Source organism: Mustelus asterias, chromosome 11 (genome assembly GCF_964213995.1).
Source record: "Mustelus asterias chromosome 11, sMusAst1.hap1.1, whole genome shotgun sequence".
NCBI classification, from domain to species: domain Eukaryota; kingdom Metazoa; phylum Chordata; class Chondrichthyes; order Carcharhiniformes; family Triakidae; genus Mustelus; species Mustelus asterias.
This window is the reverse complement of record NC_135811.1, coordinates 110,222,503-110,244,508: the sequence shown is the minus strand read 5'-3', so window position 1 is coordinate 110,244,508 and position 22,006 is coordinate 110,222,503. Positions and strand designations below refer to the sequence as shown.

Here is a 22,006-nt window from a genome sequence, read left to right as displayed (position 1 = left end):
CTCCGGTTTCCTCCCACAGTTCAAAGATGTGTGGGTTAGGTGGAATAGCCATGCTAAATTGTCCCTTAGTGTCAGGGGGACTAGCAGGGTCAGGGCCTGGGTGGGATTGTTGTTGGTGCAGACTTGATGGACCAAATGGCCTCCTGCTGCCCAGTAAAGATTCTACGATTCTATTCCAGGGATATAGGAAGTCGAACACAAATTGCTCTGCCCATAACTTCCAGTGAAATGTGGTAACCTTCTCTGCTAATTATGGAGGCTGTTCCACACTGAATCTCCACGCCTTTTTGCAGAGTGTCTGACATTTATTGTAAAAATATAAATAAAAGTTGTTTGGTGGTACATTGCGCTCTGTATCTGTGTTTACATTGACTTAAAACTGCAATTCATGATAAAACATTGATGAAAGTTCAGCGTGCACTGTAGGTTAGTTAAATGGAGTTTCTCTCTCCCACTTTGCTCTTTGATAGGATGGTGCAGCCTTGTAAGCTCAGTGAACCTAGTGCCGCACATGCAGCCACTGTGGCCAGCAACGTTGTGTGTGCACTCTTTCATCAAACCTGATTGATTGTTCTGAGATAAAACAATCATTGATATACATGGCTGATCTTATAGTTCCCAAGTTCAACAATAAATTGATAAATGCAAGCTTAAAAAAGCTGCTGCTAGGTTCTAGTCGCATTTTTAAAGAAGCTTTAACACTTGCTGATAATTCATGGATAGTTCAATAATCGAGTGGTTTGATTATACATAACAATGGGTAACAGAGCCCCACACTAATACCACATTATAGCTGAATATTAGAGACATCAGCAAACTGAGACTTGTACAGTATTTATCACTTACCAACTAGCGATAAATAATGTCAATCTAATTAGGACAGCAGAAGCAGTCACAAGTGTTCACAAAGCTAGGTCTTACAGCAATTGCTCCCAATATAGATTTCACAAATTTAGTTGATGTATAGATAGATCCTTGTAAGAGAATAATGTAATCTTACTAATAATATCAGGGGTTGACTTGTGCTTGGCGGGTGAAACTGTTTTTGGAAGAGAGCATCATGAATGGTTGAGATGAGTATAAAATTGGAACTATATGGCTCTGGTTAGCAGGCAGTTGCTCCATAGTAATTAATCTTGACACTGGTGCAGGGTTTACAGTATACATCATTGTTGGGACTGTACATTCCATGATCACATACCACTGTGGGAGTAAACATGGAGACACATAGTTAGGATGAACAACATGGCAGCTGAAACTGAAGCAATTTCTCAGACTAACTCAGTCAGCATCTAAACATATTCACAAAGTTGAGATGATAGGTACCAATGTTATAAACCTGGTTACGATCATTAACCCGACACCATAACTTATAAGTGAACAAGTACCCGGTACAATGTCTGCAAAGATTATTGAGTTTACAGTTCCTACAACACAGTAATGTCAGAATTCTTCATTGTGTTCTCTGTGCAGTGACTAGCAGACACACTGTTGTAAATCCTGCTGCAGCCCAGCTGCAAACAGTCACCGTACATTCAGGAGACATTGGGCTAGAAATTGTGGCAAGTAGCACTCATGTTAAGGCATAGGCAGCCTTTTAATTCCTCAAAATGATGGGCAGGAAGCCCACCAAGACAGGAGTACACTGCCTGCCATATTGGGTGCTGATAAATAAGAGGGTGTGCTTTCCTGACAAGTCTATTTATTTATGCAAATAGGAGGCTATTGCCTGCTTGGGATTTCCATTCCAAGAATGCTTTACCAGAGGCAGCTGTCACCAACATGCTCATGGAAACCAATACCATAGAAAGTCGGTACCAGAAATGGAAAGTTACTTAGCAAAGGAATCACAGAATCGTGGCAGCACAGTAGGCCATTCAGCCCGTTATGTCTATGCCAGCTCTCAAAAAGAACAATTTATCTTGTGCCTTCTCCCTGTAGCCCTGCACATTTTTCAGAAAATAATCCAATTCCCTCTTAATTCCCAGAATATTTAACATCCAGCCTTGCCCTTCTTTGAGCCAGGCCTCCAAAGTAGTCACAACAGCAAAGTCACATGTGACTACCTGAATCTGAAACTCTGCTGAACTCGGCACGGTGGTAAGGGCTGGACTTCCAGGTCCCAGAACAGAGGGTGCTCTGGGGTCTTCAGATTGGGGCACACACCCGTCCCTTCCTGCTCACTCTGCTCTGACCTGCGCCCACCAGCCTAAAAATGGAGGCTGGGCAGGAAAAAGCTCTTTAGGAGCCATAAAATGGGGAGAGGGCAGGTTTCCCACCCAAAACCCTGCCCGTCCAACCGTGAAATTGCACCTGGGTCAGAGTGGTCAGGATGCCATCCATGTAATTTTATGCTGCACCCCCACCTCAGAACTCACTTGGAGTTCCAGTGGGGCTATTCCCACTTGTCATGATGATGGAGTAAAACCCCAAATTACGTACAGACATATTGGACTTTTAAATAAGACATGTGTTTTTTAAAATGGGAATACAAGCCACTGGTAGCTGAGGATGTAAATTCTGTGAATGTAAAATGCAGTGACTGTCTGAGAGGGTCCTGTGTGGGTGATACTGAGAGAGATAATGGAATGTCACACCCTTTCTCATATACATTCCAAAGGAAAAAGCCATGCAAAAATAAACTGCCATCTCCTGTGGTGATAATGGAAGCTGATTATTATCTCACCAGGGATTATATCCTGTCAATTTTGCCCCAGAACTGTTTTCTGGATTTTCCCTTCCCAGGAATACACAAGGATCTAGGATAAAAAGCCAGCTGTAAAACTTGGGCTCTAAGTCGGCACAACATCGTGGGCCGAAGGGCCTGTTCTGTGCTGTAATGTTCTATGTTCTAAGTTTAAGGATGGCAACCGAATGGTGCTCACTTGAGCGTTGATTGGTAGTGGGCAGCACCTCTGATCCATCTTTGAAATCAAGTCCTGCCTTGGTTCTGCCCTTGCTGTTTGGATTAGTGCTGTGCTGTGTGACACAGAAGCAAAGGCAATGGCAGTCACTCCTGCTCTGGCAGGTAAAAAATAAAAGTCTCATGCTCACTGACTAAAAGCACGTCCAGTCAGCAAAGCCACAGCTGAAAAGGAAATGGGACAACTCCTCTCAACCAGAGAACCCTGGAATCTAGAAACCAGCTATTCAGCTGCTGAAGTCAATGCTACGGGAATCAAGAATTTCAAATGGCCACGGCATTTCACCGTCTACCCCTCGTCTATCCTTTTTTGACCTAAGTTTGTAATCACTTCTCATTTCTAATCTGTGAGAATGTATGTGTAGGTGTTATTATTTTTCTCACATTTAGTAGCTGATAAACATATTCTTTAACTTAAGAAAGCCTGGTTAAATTGTGTAACCATCTGAAGGTAACCCATCCAGAATTTAACAAATTGGGGCTCATGCTGACAGAGTTGACAAAGAAGAGAAGGAGGGTAACAAGTTTGGCGGCCTCTACCTGGGACCGGTCATAACATACACCACCCATCGTACTTTGCCAAAATCCTGAAGAAGTCTTGTTTCCTGCCTAAGACCGTTTTCCATGGAACATCCACCAGTTCCAGTGGTGGAACAACAGTAGCCTCAAGAAAAAACCCAGCAAAATTCATTCGCTATTTGACTGTTTTACAATTCACATTCTTGTGCAGTTCATTAAGTTTCTTTGTGTCCGCAGTAAATGTGTGAAAAACCTGCAGGTGGAATGGGCGAATAGGTGGCAAATGTGATGTAGTGATATTCTGGAAAAAGAATAAGGAAAGAACATTTAGCCTAAATGGTAAGATCTTTAAATATGAACCAAGATTTGGAGGTGCAGATTTTGCTATTTTCTTATAATGTATTAAATATTTATACATAGCACACAATTTCCTATCTTTACTGTTACTGTCACCTGAATATCACACTTGGATGTTAGATTTCAATTGCTGAGGTTTACATTTCCTAACTTGCAGTACCTACTGTCCCGGGTCGGTGCTGTTATTGCAGGATGCTTCTGGGATAGACAGGATACACCAGGGTGCATGTTCCTATCTACCATTTCTGTATGTTTGCATGTTTCCCTTTCTGTTGCTATTTTCCATGGCGCAACTGGTGTCAACTCCCCAATGTTGGTCTGAATCCTTCTGAATCTATGCCTTGTCCCCATCAGTGCAAAATGTAGGTCACTAACCAGCAAGTCATAAAGGCCATATTCTGCCAGACTTTGCCCTTGGTCAGATTCCCATACCCTTGCCCAACCAAATACCAGTGTTAATAAACAGAAGAAAGGAAAGGAGAACGGAGAAAAATAGAGAGACAGAAAGAGAGAAAACAACTAAAGCAAAAAACCACCAAGTCAAGAACGACATAAGATTATCTTTTAACTTGTCAGCAATAATGACCAGTAGATCTTTAAAGGTGGGAGTATAGGAAAGAACATAGAAGATCAAATAAGGTTTGGGATTTTATAAGGGCTACTAAATAAAAGGCACGTGAGACCATGGTTGCACCTCATGCACTCCCGGGCACTCAGAAAGGATGTGAAGAAGTCCAAAGATGTGCGGGTTAGGTAGATTGGCCATGCTAATTTGCCTCTTAGTGTCAGGGGGAACTAGCTAGGGTAAATGCATGGGGTTATAGGGATAGGGCCTGGGTGGGATTTTGGTTGGTGCAGACTCAACGGGCCGAATGGCCTCCTTCCGTACTGTAGGATTCTATGATTCTAAGGTTCAGTCGCTAATTACATGAATAGTAGCTCAGAACTCACCGCAGCATTCAGAACAATCTAAGTGCATTAACTTATTTTTCCCAAATCCTGGCCGACAATGATCCACTCGGACTGTGTTCAGAGAATTTGCAATGTAATAAAAGGTGGGCACGGCGTCCTTCATGTTGTCCAGTGCAACACTCTGTTTCTTGAAGAAAGACTCAATCCGGTTTCGGGCCTGAAACAGAACCACGCACAAGCTGTGTCACAACATCAGGATAGGTTCCCTGACAGAATGGAGAGGGAATAAAATGGAAATACTAGAATGGTAGCGGGAATCTTTAATTCCCCTGGACAGCTGAGTGTTGTATGTTTTTCATGATATTAAAACAAAGCCTAATATAGTTAAACACCATCAGAATTGGATTCATTACTGGGATTTTAATCCTAAATCATCAAATACAGAAGGCATTTTAAACATTTTTAAGCAGCATTGTCCTGTTTTTGCTATTTTCTGTCAGAATTTCATTTAGTTACTTTTTATTAACCCTATCTAACATACTTTTACCAATAATTATCCTGGAAAACCTAAGTCTACTGTTTACCAATTTGTTTTCCTTTTGGATTCTGCTATCTATTTTCGAGGAAGGATCAAGTTCAGTAAACTGGCCGAAATATCCAAGTTAAAGCTCAGAACAGGAAGATTCATATATCACCGTTGAAGATGGACGCTGACAATCTCTGGCGTGAGTTCATGCAGGAAGGTGACTACCAACAACACGCGCACCATCAGCTCCAGAGTTCAACAAAATGGGTTAAATTGACTCAAAGGGTTAAATGCTGTTTTGAATGAAAACACAGGGATTTGAATAATTGATGAAGATTGAGACAATGCTGCCACAGACAACAGCCCTCTATTTTACCGTCGCTATTGCCTTCCCTATTCTCCCTGAATGCTTCACACTTCATAGTGCAGAGGGCAATCTTAACTCTTGAGCCTCGATTTCCGCAACAGCAGAGAGCCTCTGCATTGTTGCAAAAACTTATCCTGGAAAATGTAAGGTGAGGAAGCTGGAATTCAGAAGTCCCATCTCTGAACATGGCACCTACCACTTTTGCAGAGCGGTCAAATATGGTCATGCACATTTTGCAGAGGCAGCTGTCCATATAAAACAACAGCTGCTTCTAGTCATGTATCATTTTCATTAGCCAGGAGTGTGAAGGAACCAGATTCTCTGACCTTGCCCACGACTGGAATTCTCTGCTCCTGCTGCCGTGAACAGAGACTTGGCTGAGCGCTAAATTCTCCATTCTCACTGGCAGCAGTGGGCTGTGAACAGGTGGAGAATTCCAGCCAATGTGTGCAGATTAGACTCAGGAGGAGCAGGTCTAAATTTTACACATTCCTTTGGAGAGGTGGAGTACCCCTTTGGATATGGTCATCGAGTCATAGAGGTTTACAGCATGGAAACTGGCCCTTTGGCCCAACTTGTCCATGCCGCCCAGTTTTTATCACTAAGCTAGTCCCAATTGCCCACGTTTAGCCCATATCTCTCTATGCCTATCTTACCCATGTAACTGTCTAAATGCTTTTTTAAAGTCAAAATTATACCCGCCTCTATTACCCTTGGGCCAACCTTTGGGGAAGTCAGGTGCCCTTTGGAAAGATAAGCTGCCCTTTGGGTGACGTATGGTGCCCTTTGGGATTGTTAACTGTGGACATGAATGTTCATAAAAAGAACATAAACTCGCTGAAACTATAATGAAAGCTGTCACAAGGAACTGTCAAGACACTTAAATCTCCTGGCTTTTAAATATTTGGAAAAACTATATACAGTATTAAAAAAGACATTTTTTGCAATTTAATTCTGTCTGTTGCCTTAAGTCTGAGAGCTTCCATTACTGGATTAGTGCTACCTGACTGATTTGAAACTTTTATTACCACAGTGGGGTGCCTGGCATTTCAGTATGACTGACAGCTCCAAATGATTATAGACGCTTTCAGTGGGACTTTGAATTCCAATGTTCCTTTTTATAAGGGATTAAGCACTTGAATGAAATGTTTGTTTTTATATGGGATTGTGTAATTGTAGGAATATAAATGTAGTTGAGTGTTTTCTCAATATAGTGAAGCCTGCAATAGACACTTAGAACCTTATTTTCTAGATATATATATGGCCCTGAGGTCTGCCCATGGTGGATACTAGGTGACTTGGCATGATAGGCATCAGAGCAAAGTGTGGGTGGGGACACTGTTAGCATTGGGATTTTAAAGGCCATGAGAGATAGGTGTGGGGACGAATTGGCTGACAGGAAGTATATGGGGGGTTATGGAGTGGTTGAGGGGTGTTAAATGGTATGGGTTAGCAAAATGGAGCATGAGGAATGTGTGCGGGGGAAGGAGAAGGCATGTTACATGTTTCAATCTTTATTTTTAAACTTTGAATATAGTGCTGCTGCTCTGATGCAGGCCTTCCATCCAGCCTGCCTTCATTCCCTGCAGCCTCCTCAGTTCTTCCCAGGTTGCCTGCCTTGACTTCTAATCCAGGCCACCACTTGCTCTCTGGACTGAGAATGCGATATCTGTACAGCCATTTTTAAAGGCTGGGTTTGTGGAGCCGCAGATTCTCCTGTTTCTGCGCACCTGACACGGGAGCAAAAATCTGGGCCTAAGCGTTTATAGACTGATATCACACATCTTACGCTTAAAACTTGGAGATAGGCTTTCACTATCAAACACTTATCACAGTCCTGCCAGGAGCTGCCTCTCTGTGTTCTTTAACTTACTTTCTTTACTCTTCTGTTTGTTTCATCCTCACAGTCACGTATCAGTTTTCTACATACTTCTTCCCATCCATAGCCAAAAGGATCTACTACAGGTTTGAAGAGAAAATAGTTGTGCTTTAAGCTGTGCTACAGGTTGAGCCTATAACCCAGATCTTCTACAGATTTTTCAATCAGTTTAGTTTCAAATGACTGGTGCAGTTTTAAAAAAACAGTGAATTCAAAGGAACTTCACCTTACATTAGAGTGACATTCGGACGATAATTGCACACATTATTGGAATACCATGCAATAAGTTGCCATTTGTTAAGCCTTCCAATAAGCATACCACCCAAACCCATTTAGCTGAGGTTATCAGGTCTAATGCTTGTGGGTGAGTCCTGCACTCCGTTTTCTGGGTCGGGTATCAGGGTGCGTGCTTTAGAAAAGCTGCTCAGTTGGAATCATAGGAGTTGAAATCTCAAATCTTCCTGCACTTCAATGTGGAAATATGCAGCGATGCAGTATAGGATAAAGGCTACAGAGTTTCAGGTGAACTTAAACATCTAAAGGAGAAAAAGCAAAGCTGGCTAAGAGAACATTGTAATAGTTGAGTTGGTGAATGAAACAGAATCAGCAACAGAAGGGTTAAGATAAATGTGACGGCAATAATATGGAAGTGAAAATAGGTGGTCTTTGTGATGAAGCGAATACAGGCTCAAAAGCTTAAATTGGAATTGACCAGGATGTGGAGTTGCTGGCATTGGGACTGGGGTGGGCACAGTAAGTAGTCTCACAACACCAGGTTAAAGTCCAACAGGTTCTTTTGGTATCACGAGCTTTTGGAGCACTGCCCCTTCATCCGGTGAGTGGAGAATTGGGTTCACAAACATGGCATATATAGACAAAGACTCAATTACAAGATAATGGTTGGAATGCGAGTTTTCACAGGTAATCAAGTCTTTACAGGTACAGACAATGCGAGTGGAGAGAGGGTTACGTACAGGTTAAAGAGGTGTGAATTGTCTCAAGTCAGGACAGTTAGTAACATTTTGCAAGCCCAGGCAAGTCGTGGGTTACAGGTAGTGTGACATGAACCCAAGATCCCGGTTTAGGCCGTCCTCATGTGTGCGGAACTTGGCTATCAGTTTCTGCTCGGCGACTCTGCGCTGTCGTGTGTCGTGAAGGCCGCCTTGGAGAATGCTTACCCGAAGATCAGAGGCTGAATGCCCTTGACTGCTGAAGTGTTCCCCGACAGGAAGGGGACACTCCTGCCTGGTGATTGTTGAGCGATGTCCGTTCATCTGTTGTCATAGCGTCTTCATGGTCTCGCCAATGTACCACACCTCCGGACATCTTTTCCTGCAACGTATCAGGTAGACAACATTGACCGAATCGCAAGAGTATGTCCCGTGTACCTGGTGGATGGTGTTTGCCTATGTACCATGCTTCAGGACATCCTTTCCTGCAGCGTATGCATCAACAAGTTCCATCCCATCATCAGACTCACCATGGACTACTCTCCAGAATCGATTGCATCAAGGACGGTCACCTCAGCACTTCACTGTATTGCATGCCCACGGATAACCTCACGATGCTCCACTTCTCCAGCTTCCATCCTAACGTGTGAAAGAAGCCATCCCCAACGGACAAGCCATCCGTATACACAGGATCTGCTCAGATGAGGAGAAACACAACAGACACCTCCAGACGTTGAAAGATGCCCTCATAAGAACAGGATATGGCGCTCGACTCATCGATCGACAGTTCCGACGCGCCACAGCGAAAAACCGCACTGACCTCTTCAGAAGACAAATATGGGACACGGCGGACAGAGTACCCTTCGTCGTCCAGTACTTCCCCGGAGCGGAGAAGCTACGACATCTTCTTCAGAGCCTTCAACACATGATCGATGAGGACAAACATCTTGCCAAGGCCATCCCCACACCCCCACTACTTGCCTTCAAACAACTGCGCAACCTCAGACCATTGTTCGCAGCAAACTACCCAGCCTTCAGGAGAACAGTGACCACGACACCACACAACCCTGCCACAGCAACCTCTGCAAGATGTGCCGAATCATCGACACAGATGCCATCATCTCACGTGAGAACACCATCCACCAGGTACATGGTACATACTCCTGCGACTTGGCCAATGTTGTTTACCTGATACACTTCAAGAAAGGATGTCCCGAGGCATGGTACATTGGGGAAACTATGAATGGACACCGCTCGACAATCACCAGGCAAGACTGTTCTCTTCCTGTTGGGGAGCACTTCAGCGGTCACGGGCATTCGGCCTCTGATCTTAGGGTAAGTGTTCTCTAAGGCGGCCTTCAAGACACATGACAATGCAGAATTGCCGAGCAGAAACTGATAGCCAAACTGATAGCCAAGTTCTGCATACATGAGGACGGCCTCAACCAGGATCTTGGGTTAATGTCACACTATTTGTAATCCCCATGACTTGGCTGGGTTTGCAAAATCTTATCAACTGTCCTGGCTTGAGACAGTTCACACTTCTTTAACCTGTGCTTAACCCTCTCTCCACTCACATTGTCTGCACCTGTAAGGACTTGATTACCTGTTAAGACTCGCATTCCAACCATTATCTTGTAATTGAGTCTTTGTCTATGTATGCCATGTTTGTGAACCCAATTCTCCACTCACCTGATAAAGGGGCAGCGCTCCGAAAGCTCGTGCTACCAAATAAACCTGTTGGACTTTAACCTGGTGTTGTGAGATTCCTTACTGGAATTGATCAGGATACTGAGATTATGAATAGTCTAGTCCAATCTGACATACCGGCCAGATTGGCAGACGGAATAAGTAGTAAAGGCATCAAATATATGGTGAGGGCCAATGACAATGACTAGTGTTGCAGAGTTTCAGTATCTCTGTCGTACTCTCTAGCTGTCCTTCAATGGTTATAGATATATTTGTACTCACTTCAGTATGTTCTTAAAATATGCAGAAGAGGAGGCCATTCAGCCTATTGCATCTATCTCATTTACTGCCTTCCCCTTTCTCTTTAAAACTTTTCCTTTTAAAAACTATCACTCTTTTGGGTACAACATTCCATTTATTAATGACATTTTACAAACAGAAATTAGCCTCATCCTCGTTTTGTTTTTCTGGGGATAACCTTAAATGTAGGCAGTGCACCACTTACCTATTTGGGTAATTAAATTTTCTTTCTACAAGTTTTACTCAAGCACTGAAAGGCTGCTGACTGAATGATTAATGGAGAGTGATAAATGTTGCAAAACATTGATTTACAGAGTACTTAAGAAAGTGGCCCTGGAAATAGTATTACTATTGGTGGTTATTTTCCAAAATTCTTTGGACTCTGGACTTGTTTCTACAGATTGGAGGGTAGCTAATGTAAGCCCGCTATTCAAAAAAGGAGGTAGAGAGAAAACAGGGAACTGTAGACCAGTGAGTCTAATGTCTATTATCAAGGATTTCATAACTCAGCATTTGGAAGGCAGTGGTTATAATCAGACAAAGTCAGCATGGATTTACAAAAGGGAAATCATGCTTGATGAATGTATTGGAATTCTTTTGAGGATTTAACTAGTAGAGTTGACCGAGGAGAACCAGTGGATGTGGTTTATTGAGACTTTCAGAAGGCTTTTGACAAGGTCTCACATAACAGACTATGTAATGTTAAAGCACATGGGATTGCAGATAATGTCTTGAGATGGATAGAAAGCTAGTTAGCAGATAGGAAGCAAAGAGTTGGCATAAATGGGTCTTTTTCTGATTGGCAGTCAGTGACTAGTGGGGTTCCGCAGGGATCTGTGCTAGGACCCCAACAGTTCATATTATATATTAATGATCTGGAAGAGGGAACTGAATGTATAATCTCCAAATTTGCAGATGATACAAAGTTGGGTGGGAGGGTGAGCTGTGACTAGTGTAAGGGGAAAAACGTAAGGAAAGCACACTTTAAAATAACTGCCTGGCACACAAAGAGTTAACTGGGAAAGGAACCATAAAACAGACACCGGCTTCCACTTAGACAAAGATCACTTGAAATCAAACCCAACAGACAAGCCATTTAGAATCACAGACAGTGATTTAAAGTTAAAAAACACCTCAGGAAGCCAGCCAAGGGTCGAGACATCTTTTAGTTAAGGGAAAACCCGAGACAAAGGGAGTAGATTAGTCATAGAAAGAGTGGGAAAATATGAATGCAGGAAAACCAATTAGCACCTGAATGAGCCAAAACCAACCATTGATAACCACAGACATAGGAAATGTACACATTCATAAGAACAATACTATGTTAAATGTTTCTATCTGTTTGATCTGCCTATAACGATGTGATAATGTTCAAATCTCCGGTCCATCTATTGTGTAAAAAGTATAAAGATGGACCGTTCCTGTCATTTTACTGAGAGAAGGTTTGCTATTGACTGGTGCCTTGTCTCCACGGAGCTCCGTTGAATAAACTGTATTTTTTGGAACCTTGAGATCTGACTACTAGTGGATTTTTCCCACAGCACTAGGATGCTGGGATGCTTCAGCGTGATTTGGACAGGCTGAGTGTGTGGGCATCTGCATGGTAGATGCAGTATAATGTGGACAAATGTGAGGTTATCCACTCTGGTAGTAATAATAGGCAGACAGATTATTACTTGAATGGACCTAAATTGAGAGAGGTGGATACTCAACGAGACCTTGGAGTCCTTGTGCATCAGTTGCTGAAAGTAGGCAGTAAAGAAGGCAAATGGTAAAGCAGGCTGGTGAGCCTTACACCAGTGGTAGGGAAATTATTGGAGAGGATTCTTCGAGACAGGATTTATTCCCACTTGGAAATAAGTGGACGTATTAGTGAGAGGCAACATGGTTTTGTGAAGGGGAGGTCGTGTCTCACGAACTTGATCGAGTTTTTCGAGCAAGTGACGAAGATGATTGATGAGAGTAGGGCAGTGGATGTTGTCTACATGGATTTCAGTAAGGCCTTTGACAAGGTCCCTCATGGCAGACTAGTGCAGAAGGTGAAGTCGCATGGGATCAGAGGTGAGCTAGCAAGGTGGATACAAAACTGGCTCGGTCAAAGAAGACAGAGGGATAGCAGTGGAAAGGTGTGTTTCTGAATGGAGAGCTGTGACAAGTGGTGTTCCTCATTGTATGTTTTCAAGAATGAATTAGATATAGCTCTTGTGGCGAACAGAAAAGATTTACCAGGATGTTGCCTGGTATGGAGGGCATTAGCTAGGAGGAGAGATTGGAGAAACTTGGTTTGTTCTCACTGGAGCGACGGAGGTTGAGGGGAGACCTGATAGAAGTCTACAAGATTATGAGAGGCATGGACAGAGTGGATAGTCAGAAGCTTTTTCCCAGGATGGAAGAGTCAATTACTAGGGGGCATAGGTTTAAGGTGCGAGGGGCAAGGTGTAAAGGAGATGTATAAGGCAGATTTTTTACACAGAGAGTAGTGGGTGCCTGGAACCCGTTGCTGGGGGAAGTAGTGGAAGCAGATACGGTAGTGACTTTTAAGGGGCGTCTTGACAAGTACATGAATAGGATGGGAATAGAGGGATATGGTCCCCGGAAGGGTAGGGGGTTTTAGTTAAGTCAGGCAGCATGGTCGGTGCAGGCTTGGAGGGCCGAAGGGCCTGTTCCTGTGCTGTAATTTTCTTTGTTCTTTGTATGTTGGCCTTCACAGCGAGAGAATTTTAGTATACGGATAGGGATGTTTCACTGCAATTTTAGAGAGCGTTGGTGAGGCCACATCTGGAATATTGTGTGCAGTTTTGGTGTCCTTATCTGAGGAAGAATGTCCTTGCTATGGCGGGAGTACAGTGAAGGTTTACCAGGTTGATTCCTGGGATGGCAAGTCTGTCACATGAGGAGAGACTAAGTCGATTAGGATTATATTCACTGGAGTTTAGAAGAGTGAGAGTGGATCGCATAGAAACTTATAAAATTCTAATAGGGTTAGACAGGTTAGATTCAGAAAAAATGTTCCCAATGCTGGGGGAGTCCAGAACTAGGAGTCATAGTTTGAGGATAAGGGGTAAACCTTTTAGAATTGAGATGAGGAGAAATTTCTTCACCCAGAGGGTGGTGAATGTGTGGAATTCACTCCCACAGAATGTAGTTGAGGCCAAAATGTTGTCAGATTTCAAGAAGAAATTAGATATAGTTCTTGGGGCTAAAGGGATCAAGGAATATGTGGGGGAAGGGGGAATCAGGATACTGAATTCGATGATCAGCCATGATCAACATGAATGGCGGAGCCGGCTCGAAGGGCCGAATGGCCTCCTCCTACTTTTGGTTTCTATGTTTACAAAATAACACAAGCATACATTTTTTTCACCAAGACAACATCAATTCACAGATGTGCACTAAGTTAATAAAAGCGTGTCGTACACATAATCAGCAATATATTTGTGAGAAAATATCACTACACATTTAAGACAAAAGACTTACAGAATCCAGATGCACCAGTGCAGAAGGAACTTACCTTTAAATGTAATGAAGAGTTCAGTGATTAGGCCTTTGTGTGGTACTCTGACCACGTGGCATTTCATCTCTATATCCGTTATTCTGCTGGTAAGGTCAGCAATTAGCTCCTTCTCCACTGACTTGAATTTACGAAAAAAATGAGTGTTGGAAGGATCATGGCATTCATGTGTATGATAGCGAGTTGAAAACTTAAACGAATAATCGGGTTCGCGAAAGCCTGGAATATAGAAACATAGAAAAGCTACAGCACAAAACAGGCCCTTCGGCCCCACAAGTTGTGCCGAACATATCCCTACCTTTTAGGCTACCTATAACCCTCCATCCTATTAAGTCCCACGTACTCATCCAGGAGTCTCTTAAAAGACCCCATTGAGTTTGCCTCCACCACCACTGACGGCAGCCGATTCCACTCGCACACCACCCTCTGTGTGAAAAACTTCCCCCTAACATTTCCTCTGTACCTACACCCCAGCACCTTAAACCTGTGTCCTCTCGTAGCAGCCATTTTCACCCTGGGAAAAAGCCTCTGAGAATCCACCCGATCTATGCCTCTCAACTTCTTATATACCTCTATTAGGTCTCCTCTCATCCTACGTCTCTCCAAGGAGAAAAGACCGAGCTCCCTCAGTCTATCCTCATAAGGCATGCCACTCAATCCAGGCAACATCCTTGTAAATCTCCTCTGCACCCTTTCAATCTTTTCCACATCCTTCCTGTAATGAGGCGACCAGAACTGAGCACAGTACTCCAAATGGGGTCTAACGAGGGTCTTATATAGCTGCATCATTATTCCCAGACTCCTAAACTCAATCCCTCGATTGATAAAGGCCAGCACACCATACGCCTTCTTAACCACCTCCTCCACCTGCGGGGCCGATTTTAGAGTCCTATGGACCCGGACCCCAAGGTCCTTCTGATCCTCTACAGTACTAAGAGTCTTTCCCTTTATATTGTACTCCTTCATCCCATTTGACCTGCCAAAATGGACCACTACGCATTTATCTGGTTTGAAGTCCATCTGCCACTTCTCCGCCCTGTTTTGCAACCTATCTATGTCTCTCTGTAACTTCTGACATCCCTCCAGACTATCCACAACCCCACCAACCTTTGTGTCGTCGGCAAACTCATCAACCCATCCCTCCACTTCCTCATCCAGGCCATTTATGAAAATGACAAACAGCAAGGGTCCCAGAACAGATCCCTGGGGCACACCACTGGTGACTGACCTCCATTTAGAAAAAGACCCATCTATACCCACTCTCTGCCTCCTTTGGGCAAGCCAGTTCTGGATCCACAGGGCAGCAGCCCCTTGGATCCCATGCCCTCTCACTTTTTCTAGAAGCCTTGCATGGGGGGCCTTATCGAACGCCTTGCTAAAATCCATATAAACCACATCTACCGCTTTCCCATCGTCAATGTGTTTAATCACATTTTCGAAGAACTCCATCAGGCTCGTAAGGCACGATCTGTCTTTGACAAAGCCATGCTGAGTATTCTTGAGCATACTAAACTTCTCTAAATGCTCATAAATCTTGTCCCTCAGGATCTTCTCCATCAGCTTACCAACCACTGAGGTTAGACTCACCGGTCGGTAATTCCCTGGGCTATCCCTATTCCCCTTCTTGAAAATAGGAACCACATCCACAATCCTCCAATCCTCCGGCACCTCTCCCGTCTCCATCAACGACGCAAAGATCGTCGCCAGAGGCTCTGCAATCTCTTCCCTCGTCTCCCACAGTAACCTACTCTGCCAGTCATTATGATCATGGCTGATTATCCAACTCAATAGTCTGATCGCACCTACCCTCTATATCCTTCGCTCCCCTTCGCCACAAGAGCTTTATCTAATTCATTCTTGAAAACATACAATGTTTTGGCCTCAACTGCTTCCTGTGATAGCAAATTCAACAGGCTTAAAGTCCTAAAAGGTTAGACTATGACCCCCTTGGCTCTGGACTCTCCTGCCACTGGGAGCATCCATCTGGCATCTACCCTGTCTAATCCTGTTAGAGTTTTATCGGTTTCTATGAGATCCCCACTCATTCTCCTGAACTCCAGTGAAGATCATCCTAACCGAGTCAATCACTTTTCACACGCCAGTCACGTCATCCTGGTCTTTTGGGCGAACTTGGCACTACCATCCTCAGCACTCTCTCAGGTTTTTCTAACAACTGGGAGCTTTGCGCTGGCAGGTGGTGTTGCTGGGGGGTGGGGGTGGTGCAGGGGGGGGCGTAAATACGCTAAGAAAGCTGGCTTCAGAGCGCTTGGGCACCATTGCACAGGGCAGTCAGTGGGAAGCCTCCCACATGGACATCTGACCCCACATCATCAGCATCACTGTCACTCCTGGGGTCGCTAGCATCAGGACCCTCTGGCACATCCCCGACATGTTATTTGTCATTTATATTAATGTTATTTGTCATTTATATTAATGATTTGGATGAGAATATAGGAGGCATGGTTAGTACATTTGCAGATGACACTAAGATTGGTGGCATGGTGGACAGTGAAGAAAGTTATCTCCAATTGCAAAGGGATCTTGATCAATTGGGCCAGTGGGCTGACGAATGGCAGATGGAGTTTAATTTAGACAAATGCGAGGTGACGCATTTTGGTAGATTGAACCAGGGCAGGACTTACTCAGTTAATGGTAGGGCGTTGGGGAGAGTTACAGAACAAAGAGATCTAGGGTTACATGTTCATAGCTCCTTGAAAGTGGAGTCACAGGTGGACAGAGTGGCGAAGAAGGCATTCGGCATGCTTGGTTTCATCGGTCAGAACATTGAATACAGGAGTTGGGACATCGTGTTGAAGTTGTACAAGACATTGGGAAGGCCACACTTGGAATACTGTGTACAGTTCTGGTCACCCTATTATGGAAAGGATATTATTAAACTAGAAAGACTGCAGAAAAGATTTACTAGGATGCTACCGGGACTTGATGGTTTGAGTTATAAGGAGAGGCTGGATAGACTGGGACTTTTTCCTCTGGAGCGTAGAAGAGGGGTAACCTTATAGAGGTCTATAAAAGAATGAGGGGCATAGATAAGGTAGATAGTCAATATCTTTTCCCAAAGGTAGGGGAGTTTAAAACTAGAGGGCATAGGTTTAAGGTGAGAGGGGAGAGATACAAAAGAGTCCAGAGGGGCAATTTTTTCACACAGAGTGTGGTGAGTGTCTGGAACAAGCTGCCAGAGGTAGTAGTAGAGGCGGATACAATTTTGTCTTTTAAAAAGCATTTAGATAGTTACATGGGTACGATGGATATAGAGGGATATGGGCCAAATGCGAGCAATTGGGATTAGCTTAGGGGTTTTAAAAAAAAAGGACGGCATGGACAAGTTGGGCCGAAGGGCCTGTTTCCATGCTGTAAACCTCTATGACTCTATGTCCACCCCGCCAACCACTGCCCTGCCGACCACCCCCTTTGCAGAGCTCTTCCCCTGCATAGGCCCCCTCCCTCTATGCATACCCAACCCCTCTGTCACATCCCCAACCTACTCAGGCCCCAGCCTCACACAAGCCCCATCCACTTGGCACTGCCCCAGCACACTTATGGTGCCCAACTGGGCACTGTCTGATTGGCACTGCCCATACACCTTCCCCTACCACTCTGGGGCTTCAATGGCCTCCAATCCCCTCCACCATGTGGCCATGGCACCTGGTCCCTGCTACTGTAGTGAGGTCGGCGAAGTACCCGGGAGGGCGGGAGCATCATTGCCGGACTCGGTAAGTATATTTTAATCTAGTCATCTTTATGTTAATAGACTTCGTGCATAGCAGGAGCAGGAAACCATTCTCGCCAGTGAAAAGGGGCCGGGAGGATAGTGAGCCGATTTGCCGCAGGTGAATGCTGATCGACCGGTGCGGTGAGCCAGTCAGATCGCACCCAATATCTTTTCTCACTACTGAATTAATTCCTCTTTGACCAGCAATGAAACTCTACTGCCTTTCATTTTTGTCGATCCTTCCTAAATACTGAATATCCTGCTTGTGAAGTCTCAGCGTGTGGTGTGACCACCTCTCTGTACGTGCTATCCACCTCACTCTCCACCTCGTGGATGCTCCAGTGTCTCCAACCTCCAGAGCTGCAGCTGGACACACTTCCTGCCACATGCTGACCCCGGGCACTGGAAATAATCCCGACTTCCCAAATGGAGCACATTGCGGCTATGAGCTCCCCTGCCATTAAACCGTTTGGAAGATGCTTAAGTATCAAAAAATATCAATTGCTCTCGGATCCTACTTCCATGGTCCTCGTTACTACAGAACATAGCCCTCACAAACTATAAGCCATAATACTTACCCAACCTTACCCACTATTTACCAATCAGTTCTCTCCCTTGTACCCTTGACTCCTGCAGCACGGCAAGTCCACTCTCTGAAGATTAAAAAGTTAGAAAGCCAAAAAAAGCACCTCGTTTCCCTCTGCACCGAATGCCCACTGTGTTCCAATTCCCCAGGAAACACACACTCACTCTGGCTGTGTCACTCTCATGTTGTGCTCTCTACCACTGCTCGTGTGCAAAGCTCACTGATCTACACAAAACTCCCACCAACAACTCCTCCCACTGACAACTCCTCCCACTGACAACTCCTCCCACTGACAACTCCTCCCACCGACAACTCCTCCCACTGACAACTCCTCCCACCGACAACTCCTCCCACCGACAACGCCTCCCACCGACAACGCCTCCCACCGACAACTCCTCCCACCGACAACTCCTCCCACCGACAACTCCTCCCACCGAAAACGCCTCCCACCGACAACTCCTCCCACCGAAAACGCCTCCCACCGACAACTCCTCCCACCGAAAACGCCTCCCACCGACAACGCCTCCCACCGAAAACGCCTCCCACCAAAAACTCCTCCCACCGAAAACTCCTCCCACCGAAAACTCCTCCCACCAAAAACTTCTCCCACCAACAGCCCCGCCCCACTGACATCCTTCAATAATTTCCCACCACTGATGTAAGGCTCACAGGCCTGTAATTTCCCAGATTGTCTCTTCTGTGCTTCTTAAACAGAGGAGCAATGTTAGCTACTCCCCAACCCCTGGTAACTCGCCCGTGGCTAAAGAAGATACAAAGATTTTGGCCAAGGCCTCAGCAACTTCTTCCCTTGTCTCTCTCAGTATTCTGGGATAGACCCTGTATGACCCTGGGGACTTGTCCACGTTAATGTTTTTCAAAACCTCCAATACCTCCTCCCTTTTTATCTCAATGTCCTAGAATGTCAGCATCCTCCATTCTACACTCACCATCCACCACATCCTTCTCCTTTGTGAATACTGATGTAAAGTACTCGTTAAGGACCTCACCCACCTCATCTGGCTCCACACACAAACTCCTTTTAATGTCCTTGAGTGGACCTACCCATTTCTTAGCTATCCTCTTTCTCCGTATGTACACATAAAAAACCTTGGGATTCTCCTTAATCCTGCGTGCCAAGGACATTTCATGGCCCCTTTTTGCCCTCCCAGGTTCCTGTTTAAGCTCTTTTCTGCTATCTTTGTATTCCTCAAGAGCCTTGTCCTGAAATTTATGTCTGCCTCCTTCTTCTTTCTCACTAAACTCACAATCTCTCTTGTCATCCAGGGTTCCCGAACCTTCCATCTTTATCTTTTATTTTTACAGGGACCTATTTGTACTGAATTGTTAACAACTGACTTTAAAAGATTCCCACATATCGGATGTCAATTTATCCTCCAGCAGCCACTCCCAGTTGACATTCCCTAGTTTCTGTCTAACACTGTTGTAGTTAGCCTTCCCCCGATTTAGTACTTTCACACTGGGACTACTTCTATCCTTTTCTACAAGTATCTTGAAACTTATAGAATTGTGATCACTGTTCCCAAAATGGTCCCCCACTGAGACATCAATCACATGTCAAGGTTCATTTCCCAGAACCAGGTCTAAGATAGGCCCTTCCCGAGTTGGACTATCTACATATTGCCTCAAGAAGCACTCTTGGACACGCTGAACAAACTCTGCCCCGTTAAAACTACTGGCACTAAAAGAATCCCAATCTATGTTGGGGAAGTTAAAATCGCCCATCACAACAACCCTGTTGCTTTTACACAGTCATAGAGATTTACAGTAAGGAAACAGGCCTTTCGGTCCAACTTATCCATGCCGCTCAGTTTTTGCCACAAAACTAATCCCAATTGTCTGCATTAGATCCATATCCCTCTATACCCATCTTACCCATGTAACTGTCTAAATGAATTTTAAAATACAAAATTGTATCCACCTCTACTACTGCCTCTGGCAGCTCGTTCCAGACACTCACCACCCTCTGAGTGAAAAAATTGCCCCTCTGGACTCTTGTATCTCTCCCCTCTCACCGTAAATCTATGCCCTCTAGTTTTAGACTCCCTTACCTTTAGGAAAAGATATTGACTATCTACTTTATCTATGCCCCTCATTATTTTATAATGAGGGGCATAGATCTATAAGATCACCCCTAAGCCTCCTATGCTCCAAGGAAATAGTCCCAGTCTATCCAGCCTTTCCTTATAACTCAAACCATCAAGTGCCAGTAGCATCCCAGTAAGTCTTTTCTGCACTCTTTCCAGTTTAATAATATCCTTTCTATAATAGGGTGATCAGAACTGTACACAGTATTCCACGTGTGACCGTACCAATGTCTTGTACAACTTAAACAAGCTGTCCCAACTCCTGTATTCAATGTTCTGACCAACGAAACCAAGCATGCCGAATGCCTTCTTCACCACTCTGTCCACCTGTGACTCCACTTCCAAGGAGCTACGAACCTGTACTCATAGATCTCTTTGTTCTATAACTCTCCCCAACGCCCTACCATTAACTGAGTAAGTTCTGCCCTGGTTCGATCTACCAAAATGCATCACCTTGCATTCATCTAAATTAAACTCCATCTGCCATTCGTCAGCCCACTGACCCAATTGATCAAGATCCCACTGCAATCCGAGATTACCTTCTTCACTGTCCACTATGCCATCAATCTTGGTGTCATCTGCAAACTTACTAACCACGCCCACTAAATTCTCATCCAAATTATAAATATAGATAACAAATAACAGTGGACCCAGCACCGATCCCTGAGCACATCACAGGCACACCCCAGTCCAATGCCGGCATCTCTACATCATCACATCACAGGTCACAGACCTCCAGTTTGAAAAACAACCCTCTGCAACAACCCTCTGTCTTCTGTCGGCAATCCAATATTGTATCCAGTTGGCCAGTTGTATCCAGCTGGATCCCGTGAGATTGAACCTTATGCAACAACATACCATGGGTACCTTGTCAAAGGCCTTGCTAAAGTCCATGTAGACAACTTCTACTGCCCTCATCTACCTTCTTGGTTAACCCCTTCAAAAAACTCAATCAAATTTATGAGGCATGATTTTCCACTCACAAAGCCATGCTGACTGTCCCTAATCAGTCCTTGTGTCTCTAAATGCCTGTAGATCCTGTCACTCAGAACAACTTTAGAACATAGAACAGTACAGCACAGAACAGGCCCTTCGGCCCACGATGTTGTGCCGAGCTTTATCTGAAACCAAGATCAAGCTATCCCACTCCCTATCATCCTGGTGTGCTCCATGTGCCTATCCAATAACCGCTTAAATGTTCCTAAAGTGTCTGACTCCACTATCACTGCAGGCAGTCCATTCCACACCCCAACTACTCTCTGCGTAAAGAACCTACCTCTGATATCCTTCCTATATCTCCCACCACGAACCCTATAGTCATGCCCCCTTATAATAGCTCCATCCACCCGAGGAAATAGTCTTTGAACGTTCACTCTATCTATCCCCTTCATCATCTTATAAACCTCTATTAAGTCTCCCCTCAGCCTCCTCTGCTCCAGAGAGAACAGCCCTAGCTCCCTCAACCTTTCCTCATAAGACCTACCCTCCAAACCAGGCAGCATCCTGGTAAATCTCCTCTGCACTCTTTCCAGCACTTCCACATCCTTCTTATATAGTGAGGTGACCAGAACTGCACACAATATTCCAAATGTGGTCTCACCAAGGTCCTGTACAGTTGCAGCATAACCCCACGGCTCTTAAACTCCAACCCC

General features: G+C 44.6%; 1 protein-coding gene across 1 annotated transcript in view; it reads right to left on the bottom strand.

Annotated features, from left to right (window-relative positions):
- Positions 1-289: 289 nt before the first annotated feature.
- LOC144501000 (zona pellucida-binding protein 2-like) overlaps positions 290-22,006 on the bottom strand; it is a 43,020-nt gene continuing 21,303 nt past the window's right edge. The window contains exons 3-6 of the mRNA XM_078224506.1: positions 13,934-14,152; positions 7,478-7,563; positions 4,751-4,928; positions 290-1,203 (exon numbers count right to left, since the gene is read on the bottom strand). Coding sequence (XP_078080632.1) covers positions 1,106-1,203; positions 4,751-4,928; positions 7,478-7,563; positions 13,934-14,152 — 581 coding nt within the window. The 3' untranslated portion in view covers positions 290-1,105. The remainder of the gene's footprint in view (positions 1,204-4,750; positions 4,929-7,477; positions 7,564-13,933; positions 14,153-22,006) is intronic.